Below are 14,808 nucleotides of genomic sequence, written 5' to 3'. Positions count from 1 at the left end.
TGGAAAAGGAAGGATGTTGGAAAGTCACATTTTAGGCCCCATCCCCTTGGGGAAAGATCAAAAAGTCAAACACCAAAACATGCAAAACCAAGCACAATATGAGATATTTTAATGAAACTTTGTGTTTGTAATCATCATTGGGGGACACATGAAATATCTGGCCTCCAAAGCCGTCAATGAGGTAATGTTATGTCTATTATATTGGAAGGGGTCCCAGGATGACACACCCCAAAAATGGTTGAGAACGGTTCAGCCGTTTTTGTGGTACCTGCGAACAGACGGACGGACATTTGATTAATTATAGTAAGAAGTACGCCATGAGTTTCGAACATCATATATGGAATTTGTTTTCGAATATCAATTTTTAATAACGCGACATGATAAACTTGCTCGAAGCCAATCACATTGCACCTCGCACTTAGGTCTTAAAGGGTGTTATAGTTCTAAAGAGTCTTTGGGGTGTTAGGGTTCCAAAGAATTTTTGGGGTGTTAGGGTGCCAATGAGTTTTCGGGGTGTTAGGATTCCAAAGTCTTTGGGGTGTTCGGGTTCCAATGAGTTTTTGGGGTGTTATGGTTCCAAAGAGTCTTTGGGGTGTACTAGCTCCAAAGAGTCTTTGGGATCTAAGGGTTCTAAAGAGTCTTTGGGGTCTTAGGGTTTGAAAGAGACTTTGGGGTCTCAGTGTTCGAAAGGATCTTTGGGGTCTTATGGCTCTTAAGGGTCTGAAGTGTCTTAAAGGGTCTTAAAGAGTCTTAAAGAGTCTTAAAGGGTTTTAAGGGTCTTAAGATTATATGCCAACTGCTTGGAAATCAGCAACCATCACCGCTTTGTATTAAGAAAGGTGCAGAAACACATCTCTGCAAAACAGACCAATCAGCCTTCTCCCAATCATCAGGAAGGTCATGGAATCCATCATCGCTTCAGACATTACATCCTTCCTCTTCCCCAATGGCCTGATTTCTGATCATCAATTTGGTTTCAGAACAAGTCACCCTACCCTGGATATGCTGCTTCTGCTCTCCCAAAAATGGATGGAGATCCTCAAAGCCAGACATGAAATCAGAGCCAGATACCAAGACATATCATGTGTCTTTGACACGGTCTGGCATCTCGCCCCGCTCACCAAACTCTCTTCCTATGATATCCAAGGACGTCTCAACTCATGACTCGTAGACTTCCTCTCCTGTCACAGCCAACGTGTGGCCCATAATGGAGCTCTCTCAACCCCTCTCCCTCTCCTGTCACAGCAAATGCGTGGCCCCTAATGGAGCTCTCTCAACCCCTCTTCCTGACCAGGCTGAAGTTCCTCAAGGCAGTGTTCTGGGCCCTCTTTATTTTTCTGGTTTTCATCAATGATCTCTCTGACTCTCTCGAAAATCCTCTTTATCTCCTTGCTGATGACTCCACCTTCAGTTGTACCATCTGTCATCGCTCAGATCGGCAAGCAGCAGCCTCCTCACTCTCTGCAGATCTAGATAAAATCACAAGCTCGTCCAACATGTGGAACGTGACAAATCTCACACTCTCACTATGTCTCTCTAAAAGGACCGTCTGGAAACCTCGCCTCCCCCCACCCTCTACTTTCTCAACAATCCTCTTGAAGAAGTCATTTCTTTCAAGCTTCTGAGTCTCGCTATCTGCCATGATCTTTCCTGGGAAAGCCACATTTCCAAGCTGGCCTCCAAAGCCAGTCCCCAACTGCACATCCTCAGCCTTGCAATGTCCGTCCTTGGCACACCTGTGCTCCTGACCACATACAAAGCTTTTGTCCGCATCCATATGGAGTACTACTCTCCCCTCTTGGCTGGTGCTCCTGCCTCTAACCTTTCTTCGCTTCATGCTGTGCAAACCAAGGCATTCAGGATCATTGATATCTCACGCGATGAGGCTGTCTTTGGGTCTATCACTCTCACTGAATGCAGGTCGGTGGTCTTTCTGTCTTTTACCATTTCCTATCCAGCATCACCCCCCTATTTTGTCTGAGATATGTCCGCCCCCCCTCCATATTTCCGCAGGAGATTCAAGGTCCGCCAGCATCCCCCTTCTGGTAAAATTACCAATATCAAGAATCACTGCTCACCTTCACTCTGTCATTCAAGTTTTTTCCAATCTTTGGAACAAACTCCCACACTTTCTTCAATCCCACTCCTCCCTACAGGTCTTCAAAACAGCTGTTCACCACCATGTCTTATCTTCTCCCATCCAAAACCACGATCTTTTTTCAAATTCCCTACTTTCCTTCCTGAAAGTCCCTGTTGTGTGAAGATCTGACATTCCCTGTGGTGTCCATCTGAGCTCATATACGACCAACGTCCTTCAAAATGTGTGTGAGCTCTTATACTAGCCTCAATAGTGTATACAAAAAAAGGGTCTAAAGAGTTTTTAAAGTATTAGGGGTCTTAATGCGTCTTTGAATTGTTGATGGGTCGAAGGGGTCTCAAGGATCTTAAGGGGATTTTGGGTTCCGAAGGGTGTAATGTATTTAAAACACCCACTCACAGTCTAATGTATGTCGCCGGATCGGTCACTCTCGTGGCTCCGATTTTCATACCTGTGCTTTATTTGAATGCCAGCCAGATGGAGTTGGCAACATGTGACGTCACGGACCCGTTCCTTGCCTTCCTCCACATTACATGCATTGCTCTCCACCGGCGATGGACGAGCACGAGCCTGCATGTTCATCCCAGGTAAGGGAGAGGCCAACAACAAGCATCGTACGACTCTCGATCAGGTCAGGTCAGGTATAGGAGCGTGCGCCAGAGCAGCGCGTCGCTGCCTCCACTTTCTGCCAGTACTCCAGGGGCCTCCGTCTTGTCATCACCCAGGGAGATGCCTGGCCTATCACCATCACCTTGAGTTGCTGATCAACCTGCTGAAACCATGAGCCATGCAGTCAGCCCATTGGCCTCCTCCACTCATGAGACTCCCTCACTGAGAGAATCTGTTGAGCAGGATCAGCGTCAGGAAAACTAGCCACATGTCCATACAGCCGCAGCTGATGCTCACAGACAATGCAGGTGACAAATCTCATTTGAGTCTCTCTCAGCAACCGCTCATTGGACAAAGAGTCCGACCAGCGATAGCCAATGAATTTCCGAAGAGACCTGGTACCTAAGGAATTAAGTCTCCATCTCAGCTCCCTGGTCAGAGTCAAAGTCTCACATACATAGAGAAAGACTGGAAGCACCAAGGACCTGAAAACTTGGACTTTCTTCGTCCCGCACAGGTTATGGCAGTGCCACACCCCATGATTCAGTGAATCCATGACTCCCCAGGCCAGACCCAGATGTCTGTTGACATCTGGCTCACAGCCAGCAGAGACATGAATATCACTGCCAAGAAAGTGAATCTCTGCATGACCTCAACATCCTCACCACAAATGGGTACAGACAGGAAAGCAGCATCCAAGATGTCATTGAAAGCCTGGATCTTAGTTTTGTCCCAGCAAACCCATAACCCAGCGGCTCCGACTCCTCATTCAGCACCTCGATTGCCCCCAAAACGATAACTGAAATCTCCACAAAAATGACTGCATCATCTGCGAGATCAAGGTCAGAGATCTTGACATTCCCAAACGATGCACCGCAGCTTGATCTCTCTGGCATCCTCCCCAGAATCCAGTCCATACAAGTGCTGAGAAGTGTGGGGGCCAGTACGCACCCCCTGACGAACTCCAGTAACAACTGGAAATAAGTCAGAGATGGTACTACTACATCTAATAGCACTCTCAGTACCAGAGTAGAGTTCCGACATCAGATCGATCAGTTTTGGTGGCACCCCATGAAGACCAATAATCCTGCAGAGGGCATCCCGATTCACTGAATCAAACGCTTTACAGAACTCAACAGAGGCTGCAAGCAGCCCATGCTGAAACTCTCATCTGTGCTTGGTGAGGACCCAATGAGCAAGGATACGGTCAATCGTTGACCACTTTGGTGTAAAGCCCGACTGCTCTGGACGCTAGTGCTCAAGCAGATGGTGACAAACCCTATCAAAAATTGTCCAAGAAAAGACCTTGCCCAGCACTGAGAGCAGCGTCACCCCTTGGTAGTTGTTGCAGTCTTGGCGATCACCCTTCCATTTCCAGAGAGGGACAACAAAGCCCCTTTTCCAATCAGTTGGGATGATGCCTGTGTTCCAGCAGACCTCAGAACTGCGTGAAATGACATGAGTGCAGCAATTACACCAGCCTTGAGAAGTTCACCATGGATGCCGCAGATCCCTGGAGCTTTACCCCATTTCAACCGGATCACCGCAGCCTGTGTTTCCACAAATGAAGGTGGACACAGTTGATTGGAGTGTCAGCAACAGGGATTGAAACACCACTGATGTCCAACTCGACAGATGGTGGATCAGCCTGGTACAACCGCTCACAGTAGCTGGCCCAGTGGGCCTCCACTTCGGACTCCTCTGTTAAGAGCCTACCACCCTCTGCTCGAACTGCAGTGCACCAAGGGACGGGCTTGGACGAACGCAATGTGTGAATTACCCTGTAAGCAGGACAAGAATTACTTAACTTTAGTTGATGATTCTCTACCCCTTCACAGATTCCTCACACAGAGGCCTCCTTGCCCACCCTTAGTGCAAGTACAGTTTTCTGCCTCAGCTCCCTGAACAGCCGAGCTCTGCCATTCCACCTGGCCCTGTGACTCTGGTCAATGGTATCCAGTGTCCCTTGAGAGACAAAAATCTTCATCGCCCTCCGGTGAGTTCCAAGACTTCCACCAGCAACATCAAGGACGGTGGTCTTGAAGGCACTACACAACCCCTTGAGAATCTTCCAAAGCACCCACACCCCCCAAATCTCCACTCCGCCTGTTCACAAATTCCTCAGCTACCCTCTCATCCTTGAGCTTGCCACATCCAGCCGAGGCTGGGATGGTACCATTCTCCTGGATTTAAGGTGCAACTTAAGAGTTGCTACAACAAGCCGGTGTTCAGTATGGAGGAAGTGAGCACTCCGGTAGACCCTGCAGTTCTGGATCATCCTCCAGTGACCATCAATGAGCACATGGTCAATCTCCTTTGCCATACTGCCAGCATTGGAATACCAAGTCCAGCGATGAACTTGAGGGCACTGAAACCATGAACCAGCCACCCGAAGTCCGTGACTTCTTGCAAAGTCAAGGAAATTTGTGCTATTCGGGTTCACAATTCCAAACCCATGTGGAGTAACACGTGACTCATAACCACCCTATCAGTTCCAGTGGATGCATTGAAATCCCCCAAGACTAGAAGTGTATCTCGTCTGGGGCACTGATCAACCACAGACTCGAGCCTGGCGTAGAATGCATCCTTCACAGTGAGATCACTCGCCTCAGTCGGAGCATATACCAAGACCAGTGAATGACACCCAAGAAGTGACGAATCCTAAGCCTTATAATATGCTCATTGACTGATGTTAAGTCAATTATCATTGAAGTCAGCTTTATGGACACAGCTACAGCATCTCCTTGGACATGGGAACCATCAGAGCGACCGGACCAATTACCACCCACCATGATCGCGCCGCAATCCGGTCTTCGAATCTCAGAGAGTGCTGCAATACCGATGTCCAACACTTGAGCTCAGATAAAACATAGACAGGTGATCATCCTCTCTTAGGGATAGGACATTCCAGGTGCCCACCCAAAGGGACCACCTCAGGTTAACCCAAGGAGTACACCGTCTGTTGGACGACACCTCAGCACCACCCCGACACACTCTCCTGCAATCTGACCCGGGAATGTTACCCCATGGTTTCCCTTCTCTCATCAAAGATCGGGCGTCCCAATAAACCTACTGTACCTACTCTCCAACTGTACCTACTCTCCATGTGCTCCCCTATTTCTTTCCAAGTTTCTCCAGTTGTGATTTTCATTGGCACCATCGCTCGTGTGTTAATAAATAACTGTTTCGTGTAAGACTGTTTTCGTTTGTAAATGAGTAAGACGAAGTGCAAATCAAAGTTCCAAAAACAATTGAAAGAACAGAGATGAGAATGATATGATGGATGAATAGATATTAACGAAAGATTTCCAAGAGAAATTAGGAGATGAGAAAAACCAATACTTGTGGAGAAGAGCTTTGGAAGAGAAGACTTGGTTGGTGTGGTCACTCGCATTGAACATCAGAATTTGAAGTTATAAAGAAATAAATTAAAGATTGTGGTTAAAGGAAGAAAGTTAAGAGGACAAAGACATCGATAGAAACCATCCAGAAAAACATGGACTATTTCGAATTGCAGAACATTGATGCAATGCATAGATCTGTGTGGAACAATTCTCTAATTCACTCAACTGCCTGATAAAATGAGGATGGCTGTCTTCGCGGATCTTCAAGAATCCCCCAGGAATTTTAACAAGAGTTGACTTGATCACCCAAAAGGAGTTGGACAAGAGACATTGGTTCCACCATATAGTGCCATAATACCTGGAATGACAATTCTGGAAACGTCGAGCATTGATTTGAATGTTTACACATCCGAAGTGAAGACCAGAACTGCAATCAAAATTTCCACTGTTGAAATGATAGGCACTTCTGCCAAGGATTTCATGCAAGTAGCTGTATCAAATCCTGGAGCTGAGGAGGAGGTTATATTTGCCAACTGTCCAAAGGGTTGGTGCTCTCATGGAGGGAAGTGCTATGTGAATGAGGGTGGATGGTCCTGTTAGTGTCATAAAGGTTTTTGGGGTGAGCGCTATGAACAACATTACATATCCATGTCGGTCATGAAAATAGTTTTTGGGTCTGAGGGGTTTTTGTCTCTGATCGGCTTCCTGCTACTTGGAATTATTCTCCTCATTCCTCGGTTCAACACCAAAATCAGATGTGTTATGTTATGACTTTTATATGAAAGTGCAATCATATTTTGAAGATCATTGAAAGCAGCTGAAATCTCCAAATTGCCCCTTACAACTCTTGTTTATTTATTTATTTAATTTGGTTTTATCGTAAATGAACAACTTGTCTGCAAAAACAAACTTTGGAGTTCAGTAACATAAACCAAACTTGTACATTTGAAACAAGCCAAACATATGTCACATTACATTCATAATTTTTAGGATTCAATTATTCTACCATGTTAACTTGATGGAGTTGATATTTAAACTGCACCATGATAGTATTTCACGGGTTTATCGAAATGCAAACCCAATCTTCTGATGGGAATGTATTCCACAATCAGAAGTCTCAGTCAATCCATCGAGCTGGAGTTGAAAGAGCAAGTGGCACTTGATAGTGTCACAATGGGGAAAGGCCAGCGATCTGATCTCAGTAATGCAGTGGAAGGAGATGAATATTTTTGACTAATTAGAAGGGTACATTTACAGAATTGTAACATATTTTAATTTTTCACCATAATTGACCTGATTGGTAATGCTGTTTGTTTATTCATGGCTTGCATAATGGTTTGCTATTCATTATCATATTTGGTCTGATAACCAAATTGTGAGTTCAACTTGAGTCATGGTGACATGTCGTCTGATTTATTTATTTTTCTTGCAGATATCAAACCACATCCTCCTGGAATATATTGGAAGCTTTTCAGCCTCTTGTACTTTTTAAATTAACCTTCTTGCACCCCCTTCACCTCGCCCCCAACCCCCCCCCCCACCACACACCACAGCCGAAAGGTGAAACTTTGGGGTAGAACTAATTGTTTGATCCAAAGAAGAGTTGAAATTGTCTTGATTGATATGCTCATTTATCTTTGATGTATTTGATTAAAAGCAACAAATAGGTCTTCTTGCAATTGGTCTTTTTATAATGAGACTTTGTGTACTGATTGTATTTTGATCTGATGCATAAACAATCGATTACAGGCATAAAACGCTACTTATGAGGTTAAACGTTCTTAATAGCTTTCTCCAAGGGTCAATTGTATTGCAGTCTCAATTGCAAAAATGAGGCACTGTCTTTGTTGAAGATTTTAAAAAATTGATTACTTTGTCTTCTTCTCCCATCTATAACCCCCATGTAATTTAACCACCAATCACTTGTGTCAAACCGAGTAACCGAATTGACATTAAATATTTTGCATTGATTCCAAAGTGATTCTGCTGCACCAGGTGCTGTTGCAGATCTCACTCACAATGCAGTATTTTTAGCAAGGGTTATATTGGGTGGTTGACCATTACCTTTCATAATAGTTGCAGCAGGGATTTTGGAATTTCGCCATGATACCGGCAATTGCTCACCTACTCTGTGTTGGACACCATGGGATATTTAATGCCAGCAGATGAGATGCCCAGTCTAACATCCATCTGACGGATGACACATTGCATCAGTCACTGAAACACCAGGATGATAGTTTATAGCTGGGCTGAGATTCGACTCAGGCAAGACAGCTTTGAGGTGTCCATGTACACATTGTCCATCATGCCAGCCCTGCAAAAGTGATAGAATCCCAAAAAAAGGCAAAATATCTACATTATAGGTTTTCATTACCTGCTCCAGTGAAGGTGGATGGAGATCGTTTCCACCCATTTCTCTCCTGTCTGTGACTATCTTGTTTTGGACGAAACTGGGTCAGGCTCGGTGTATGACATGGACGAATTGATTCCATTTTGAAAATTGAGATCTGAGTATGAGAGTTTTTTAAAAAGTGATTCTTCACCATTGAGAGATGTGGCCATGTACAGCATATCCCACGATATTTAAATGTAGATGGTTTATGACAACTTGGATGAGTTTTTGGTTGGTGACAACCCGATTCAAATTTGGTTAAGGTCCGGGTACAGATCAGGCCTCTCTGTGAGATAAGCCGTCAACTGTTCATTTTGGCGCATGTACGTGCTTCACTAATTTATTTTCTAAATCCATAAGTTATTGAGAGATCTCTCTTGTGCAATGTCACATTTGGTATTATGCATGGTGAGCCCATTCAAACACTCTTGTCCCATAGTTGAATGGTGACACTTTAGCTGCTTCATCATATTGATGGTGTATTCACCTGAAGCCATTGATGCAGGGAAACTGAAAAACAAAACAAAATGAAAATCACAGTTTGATATAAGGAAACACCCCAGAATCCAAGTTCGAGTGTTTATTGAAGCAATCCAATTTCAAGTTCGTGCAATACATTAGTTTGAGGAAGATTACCGGTCACAAGTCTTTTGAAATTTATTTATTATATTGTTGCTGAAATTTCAGCTGCAGAAAGTCTATCTTCATTGCATAGTTTTTTTTTTGAACTGCAAAATAAACCCAAAGAGGGTACACATTAGTTGCAGTGACTCAAACCAAAGTGTAAGACCTGATTAATTGAATAGTCAAAGATGACGAAGGCTGACCCTACAGTGCTCATCAGCATCGGATTTAGTTGGTAAGTTACGACTCGTGGAGAACCCCTACGAAATGCCAATATTCTGCGCTACAAATTAGGACGCTGGGAATATCCTATCCCATTGTTCATAAGTTAAGGTCAAGACTTTTAATGTGATCCCTCAACATCAAATTTAGCATTGCATGCTTGAATTACCAGATTCGTTGGGTGGATAGTTGAAAGTAGCCTCATCTACAATGATAATATTTGGACACGTGCTTCTCTATAGACTGAATTGTGGTGAGATTGAAAGAGTGCAGCTCATTTAATTTAACAAATGTAAATTTGAGGCCCAGGCCACATGGCCTCCCTGGCTCTGCATGTTGTGGGTGTTCAGTTGTTCTATTGGGACCAGGTAGTGATGTACAGATTATCGGCTCCCAGTGATGAGAGGCAGCAAAATTGGAATGGCGGCACTTGGTAGAGTGCATGACCCCACCAGGTTGACCATTTTACCTTTTGTACCCCACTGATAGGCCAGAGCCATAGCACATCATCAAAATATAATTCATCATTTTCACACACACAACCTATTCCCGAAGTTTTGTCTGAATCGGTCCACAACTTTTTCAGATACCCAGCCCACCAACAGTGGTGAATACATAACCTGTGTCTACCTTTGGTGGCAGAGGTAACAATGATAGAGTAAAACCATCTAATCTTTGTTTTTCTTTTGGTCAGGCTTTCAAAGATTGATTGCAAGTTTAATAGCATACACATGATGTACGAATATGTATTTTTTTTTAAGGATGACCTCCATGGAGAAAAGTCCACAGTGCTGTTTCAATTCATTTGCATCTGTCATGTGTTTGGGTATTAATATTTCCTTGATCTCTATCCTTTGAGGTAGAAGCATTGAAAAGGTTGTTCCACTGAAATTAATGTACTTTTATTTTGGTATGCAGTTAAACAATTGACAAAAACAATCTAATTTCAATGGATTTCTGATTTTTATTTTTAAAGTTTTTTTTATATTTTCAATCTGGAATGAAAAAGCATTAGTTTTCAACTTTAATGTTTGGCATCATTTAACATGAAGATAGTTTTAAAAATTATCTCCAATATGAAAAGCACTTCCCAAACATATTGTTGAACACCTGACGGATCTCCATCATACGTAGTCCGTAGATCAGAGGGTTACAAAACGACGGCATCACAAACAGCATCAAGTCAAAAATAGCTTGCAGGTAATTAGAGATCGAATAATTTTTTCCAATGCGAAGGAAGATGATATAAAATACACCAGGCATGAAAAATGCCAATAGGCAGATGAAATGCGTCACACACGTGTGCAGAGCTTTGTTGATGCTATCTGAATGTTGTCTCTGCCGCAGACAAATCCACAGAATGCAAACATAGCTCCATGCAATGATTATGAGAGACACACCTGTGCTTAAAAGCGTAGTGATGGTCCCGTAAACACTATTAAATGTTGTGTCATCACAAGCAAGTTTGAACAAACCGACGTGGCTGCAGAAAGAGTTTGGCAACAGTTTTTGCTCACAAAACGTTAACGGAAGCAAAAGGAAAACAAACCCCAAAACCATCAATATTGCAGAGGATATCACAAGAACATTTACCTTGTGGGTTCTGCTGTTTGTTATGAGAACATTGTAACGGAGTGGGTAATGGATAGCCACGTAGCGATCAATGGCCATTAAAGCAAACAGGTAAGTTTGGAAAGTTGCGTAAAAATGAAGGAAGAACACTTGAACCATGCAGATGGGAAATGATATCACATTTGTCACAACCAGGCTGTACAGGGCACGAGGGACAGTTGCTGAGCTGCCGACAATGTCGATCGTTGCCAGATTGCACAGAAAGATGTAGACGGGTTTGTGCAGTTGCCTTTCCATTATGATGAGCATGATCAGAGTCAGGTTTTCTACGAGGATGAATAAATATACAAGGAAGAAGGCAATAAAAGTCCAGAGGCGATGGTTGTTCTTCTCAAGGTATGTCTGAAGGAGAAACATGTCAGGATGCAGAGACTGGTTGTTTGCACGCTTGCCATTGTCCTCCATAATTTATGTCCAATGGAGTGAAAAACAAATATAATGCAAGAATATAATCTGTAGCTGAACGTAAGCCAAATGTAAGATAATGCCAGCATGTTGGACATTTATTTGGCAACTGTCTCCACCTTTCATCGCAGAATAATAATCCCATGTGGATTGAAAATGAAGTTCCATTTCGGTTTTGGTCACCAGAGGGCAATTGCATGCAACTATTTTGATTATTACCTCTCCTGTTGATTGTGCTTCATGAAAATCTGGTCAGTTTCTTAAAAAAAAATAAAAAAATCCTTGATTACATTGAACATCTCATCAAAAGCTTCAACTTCCCCTCTTCGCCCTGTTCTTCTTCTTCAAAATCTTGTGTTCAATTCGACCTTTCTTTCATCCCATGGATAAAAATTCCATCTGTTACAACGTTTCCTTCCTCCACTCTGTTAATTATTCTGCACTACATCCATCTTGTGATGTATTAAAATTAATCTGTGACCTCCAATTTTTTTAAATCCCTCCAATATTTAAATTTTTTTAAATTATTTTTTTTTGCTTCCAATTCCAGTGCATATTCATCCCACCTCCTGAAATCTACCTCCTAACTCCTTTCCTGTTATCCACTGTGCCCTGGCATGCTAACAGTTCCCATTCTGATATCCCAAACTGTATGGTGTTCAAATGTCTCGCACTCTCATTCAGCACACTGCTCAATATCTCCAACACACTTTCTTTCCTCTCATCACATCTCCCCCTCAAATGTCCGCCCCCCGCCTACTCCCACCTCTACCATACCATTACCCAGTCTCCTCCTCCCCCACGAACCACCCCTCTCTTCCCCCCCCCTCCACCATAACCGTGGTTTCTCTCATCCTCTTACAGCTTTCCTCTCACCCCTCCCTCTCAATTCAGCTGCCTCCTCCCTCTTCAAAGCAAACTTCACTCTCTTACACCACAAGCTTCCCTCATCATTTTCAAAAGCTTCCCCCACACCTTTTTCCCTCAATTGTGCAAACTTCTCTCGTAATTCCCCCTCTCACCCTTCTCTGCCAAACCCCCCTTGCCCCTCCCCTTCAAATCTTCTTTCTCACTCCCTCTTCTCAAAGCTGCCTCTCCCTCTTCCCAACCTTTCCATTTTTGTTCCTCCCCTTCCCGCTCCCATCTCCACAATACTTCTACCCAGTCTCATCCTTCCCCTCTCCCCACCCATCCCTTCTCCCTCCTCCCCTATGGCCATTCCTGCTCTCACCATCTCCCCTCTCCCTCAAAGCTACACTTTCACCCCTCCTCGCAAATCAGCCCCCTTCTCCCTCTTCAAAGCAAACTTCTCTCTCTTCCCCCTCACCTTTGTCAAAAGCACCCCCCACACCTTTCTCCGTCAATGCTTTTCCCCTCACCCCTCCCTTTCAAATGTTACCTCTCACTTCCCCTTCTCAAAACTGCCCCCCTTCACATCTGCAAAACTTCCTCCTTCCCCCAACCTCTATCTTCCAGCCCATTCCTCCATCTCCTCCAATCTCCCATTTCCCTCCCCCCCTCTCATATTACTCCCACTGCTATTCATCCCTTCACCACCTCGTTGTTTGCCAACCTTCCCATCTGACCCTTTCCACAAGCTCTTCGACAATGTCTTCAATGGTCAACAACTCTCACTACCTCCACCTTTCCTCCCTCACATTACCATCCTCCTACTCACCCCTCTCCTTCACCCAAAGCCTCCTTCTTTCCCTCCTCCTCAACAGTGTGGACCTCAAACATCCACGGCCTTTGCTCTTACCTGACTGATCTCTCCAGACAGATTACCACTGACAAACCAGCCATAATCTGCTTAACAGAAACACATTGCGTCTCGTGGTTAAATTGTTGGTTTTAGTGGTTGATTCGCGACCTGCCGTGACACGGGCTTATTTGTGAGCGGCAGCCTCGATTCCCTGTGAGTCGGGGGAGAACTGGAGAGACCCTAGTAGGATCCGCACAAACCCGGATCCGCAACAATATCATGTCCACATTTTTGTTTACGATTAGATCAAAATGACAAATTTTTATGAGAACAAAAGTGGTTTGGAAACAATTATAAATCATTATTCTTGTTCAAGAACAATATCATGTCCATATTTTTGTTAACGATTGGATCAAAATGACAAATTTTTATGAGAACAAAAGTGGTTTGGAAACAACTTATCTCAAAAAAAAAATATATATATATATATATATATACCCAACAACAACAACAACAACAACAACAACACGCTCACCTTCTCCCGATTCTGCTACTTCTTCTTCCTCTTAACTTCCTCCTCGTCTTCCTCGATTTCTTTTTTTTTTTTTACACTTCCATGACCTAATCTGTTGAACTCTCTCATACATTAATATTAACAACAAAAACGATCTCATAATGCTTCATCTTCCTCTCTCACACATGTGGTACTCTTTACTGTTTCACAATGCACTACTCTTCTGCTATTTTAACAGACTGCTCTCATTTCGACCTCTCCTTCATTCCTTGCCTAAAAAATCCAACTATTACAGCGCTTCTTCTCTCCATGCTCTGAATTCGCCTTCATTGCATCCATCAAGAATTGTGTTAAATCGCATCTCTGACCTAAAACTTTTAAAAACCACAGTTTGCCATGGATGCTTGCTTTCCATCAACCATTCTTTTTTCCAACTTCAGTGCCAACTCACCCCCTCACTCCTCACTCTCACTCTCAAAGCAACCATCCCACTCTTCTCCCTCCAAGCCTCCCTCTCACCTCTTTCAAAAATTCCCCCTCACCTTTCTCCCACCTTTCATCCCCCTCACTCTTCCTTCTCTAAGTTGCCCCCCTCTCATCCAACAACCTGCCTCCCTCCACTGCCCTCTCACCTCCATCTCTTCACTCCACCTCCTCAAATCCTCAACTGCCATCTTCCTTGTCTCTTGTCCCCCCTCTCTCCCAGCACCACAGAGCCTTTTCTCCTCCTCATTCGGCCCCCTCCCCTCGCTATTCTGCAATACCCCACACTCCTTCAGCAACCCTCCTTACCTCCCCCCTCGTCCCTCGTCCTACCCTCCCCCGCCCCTCCACCTCCTGCACCCAAAGCCTCCTCCCCTACCTCTTCATTAAAAGTGTGGACCTCAAATATCCGGGGCCTTCGCTCAAACCTTTCAGATCTTTCCCTACAGGTTGCCACTGACAAACCAGACATTATCTGCCTAACAGAAACTTTCCTCTCCCAAGACGTGTCTGACTCCCAAGTATCTCTCCCTGGTTACTCCTTCTTACGGTATGACAGACCTGAGCCTCGTCCTGGTGGAGGTGTTGCTCTCTTCATCAAAGACTCTATTCCTCACTCTCCCTGCACTGCTCTCACTCCCCCACACCCTCAGGAATACCTCTGGCTTCGGCTTCCCCTCCACTCCCACCTCATGTTTATATGTGTACTGTACCGTCCACCGAACAGTGATGACTCCATCTACACCTCACTCTCCGAAAACATGGACCATCTTCTATCTTCTC

General features: G+C 44.2%; 1 protein-coding gene and 1 long non-coding RNA gene across 2 annotated transcripts in view; one reads left to right on the top strand and one right to left on the bottom strand.

Annotated features, from left to right (window-relative positions):
- LOC147021910 (uncharacterized) overlaps positions 1-14,808 on the top strand; it is a 135,027-nt gene that overhangs the window by 99,671 nt on the left and 20,548 nt on the right. The window lies entirely within an intron of this gene.
- LOC147021911 (olfactory receptor 52E8-like) lies at positions 9,621-12,056 on the bottom strand. The gene has a single exon (XM_085892326.1). The coding sequence runs from the start codon at positions 11,324-11,326 to the stop codon at positions 10,355-10,357; it is 972 nt and encodes a 323-aa protein (XP_085748452.1). The 5' UTR covers positions 11,327-12,056; the 3' UTR covers positions 9,621-10,354.

The sequence above is a fragment of the Eptatretus burgeri genome, chromosome 8 (genome assembly GCF_056783735.1).
Source record: "Eptatretus burgeri isolate ZD-2024b chromosome 8, Ebu_testis_v1, whole genome shotgun sequence".
In the NCBI taxonomy this organism is placed as follows: Eukaryota; Metazoa; Chordata; class Myxini; order Myxiniformes; family Myxinidae; genus Eptatretus; species Eptatretus burgeri.
This window is presented reverse-complemented; position numbering and strand designations above follow the sequence as displayed.

Bases quoted from the DNA above. Each gene is read 5' to 3' on its own strand.
- LOC147021911 (XM_085892326.1), bottom strand. From the start codon at position 11,326: ATGGAGGACAATGGCAAGCGTGCAAACAACCAGTCTCTGCATCCTGAC.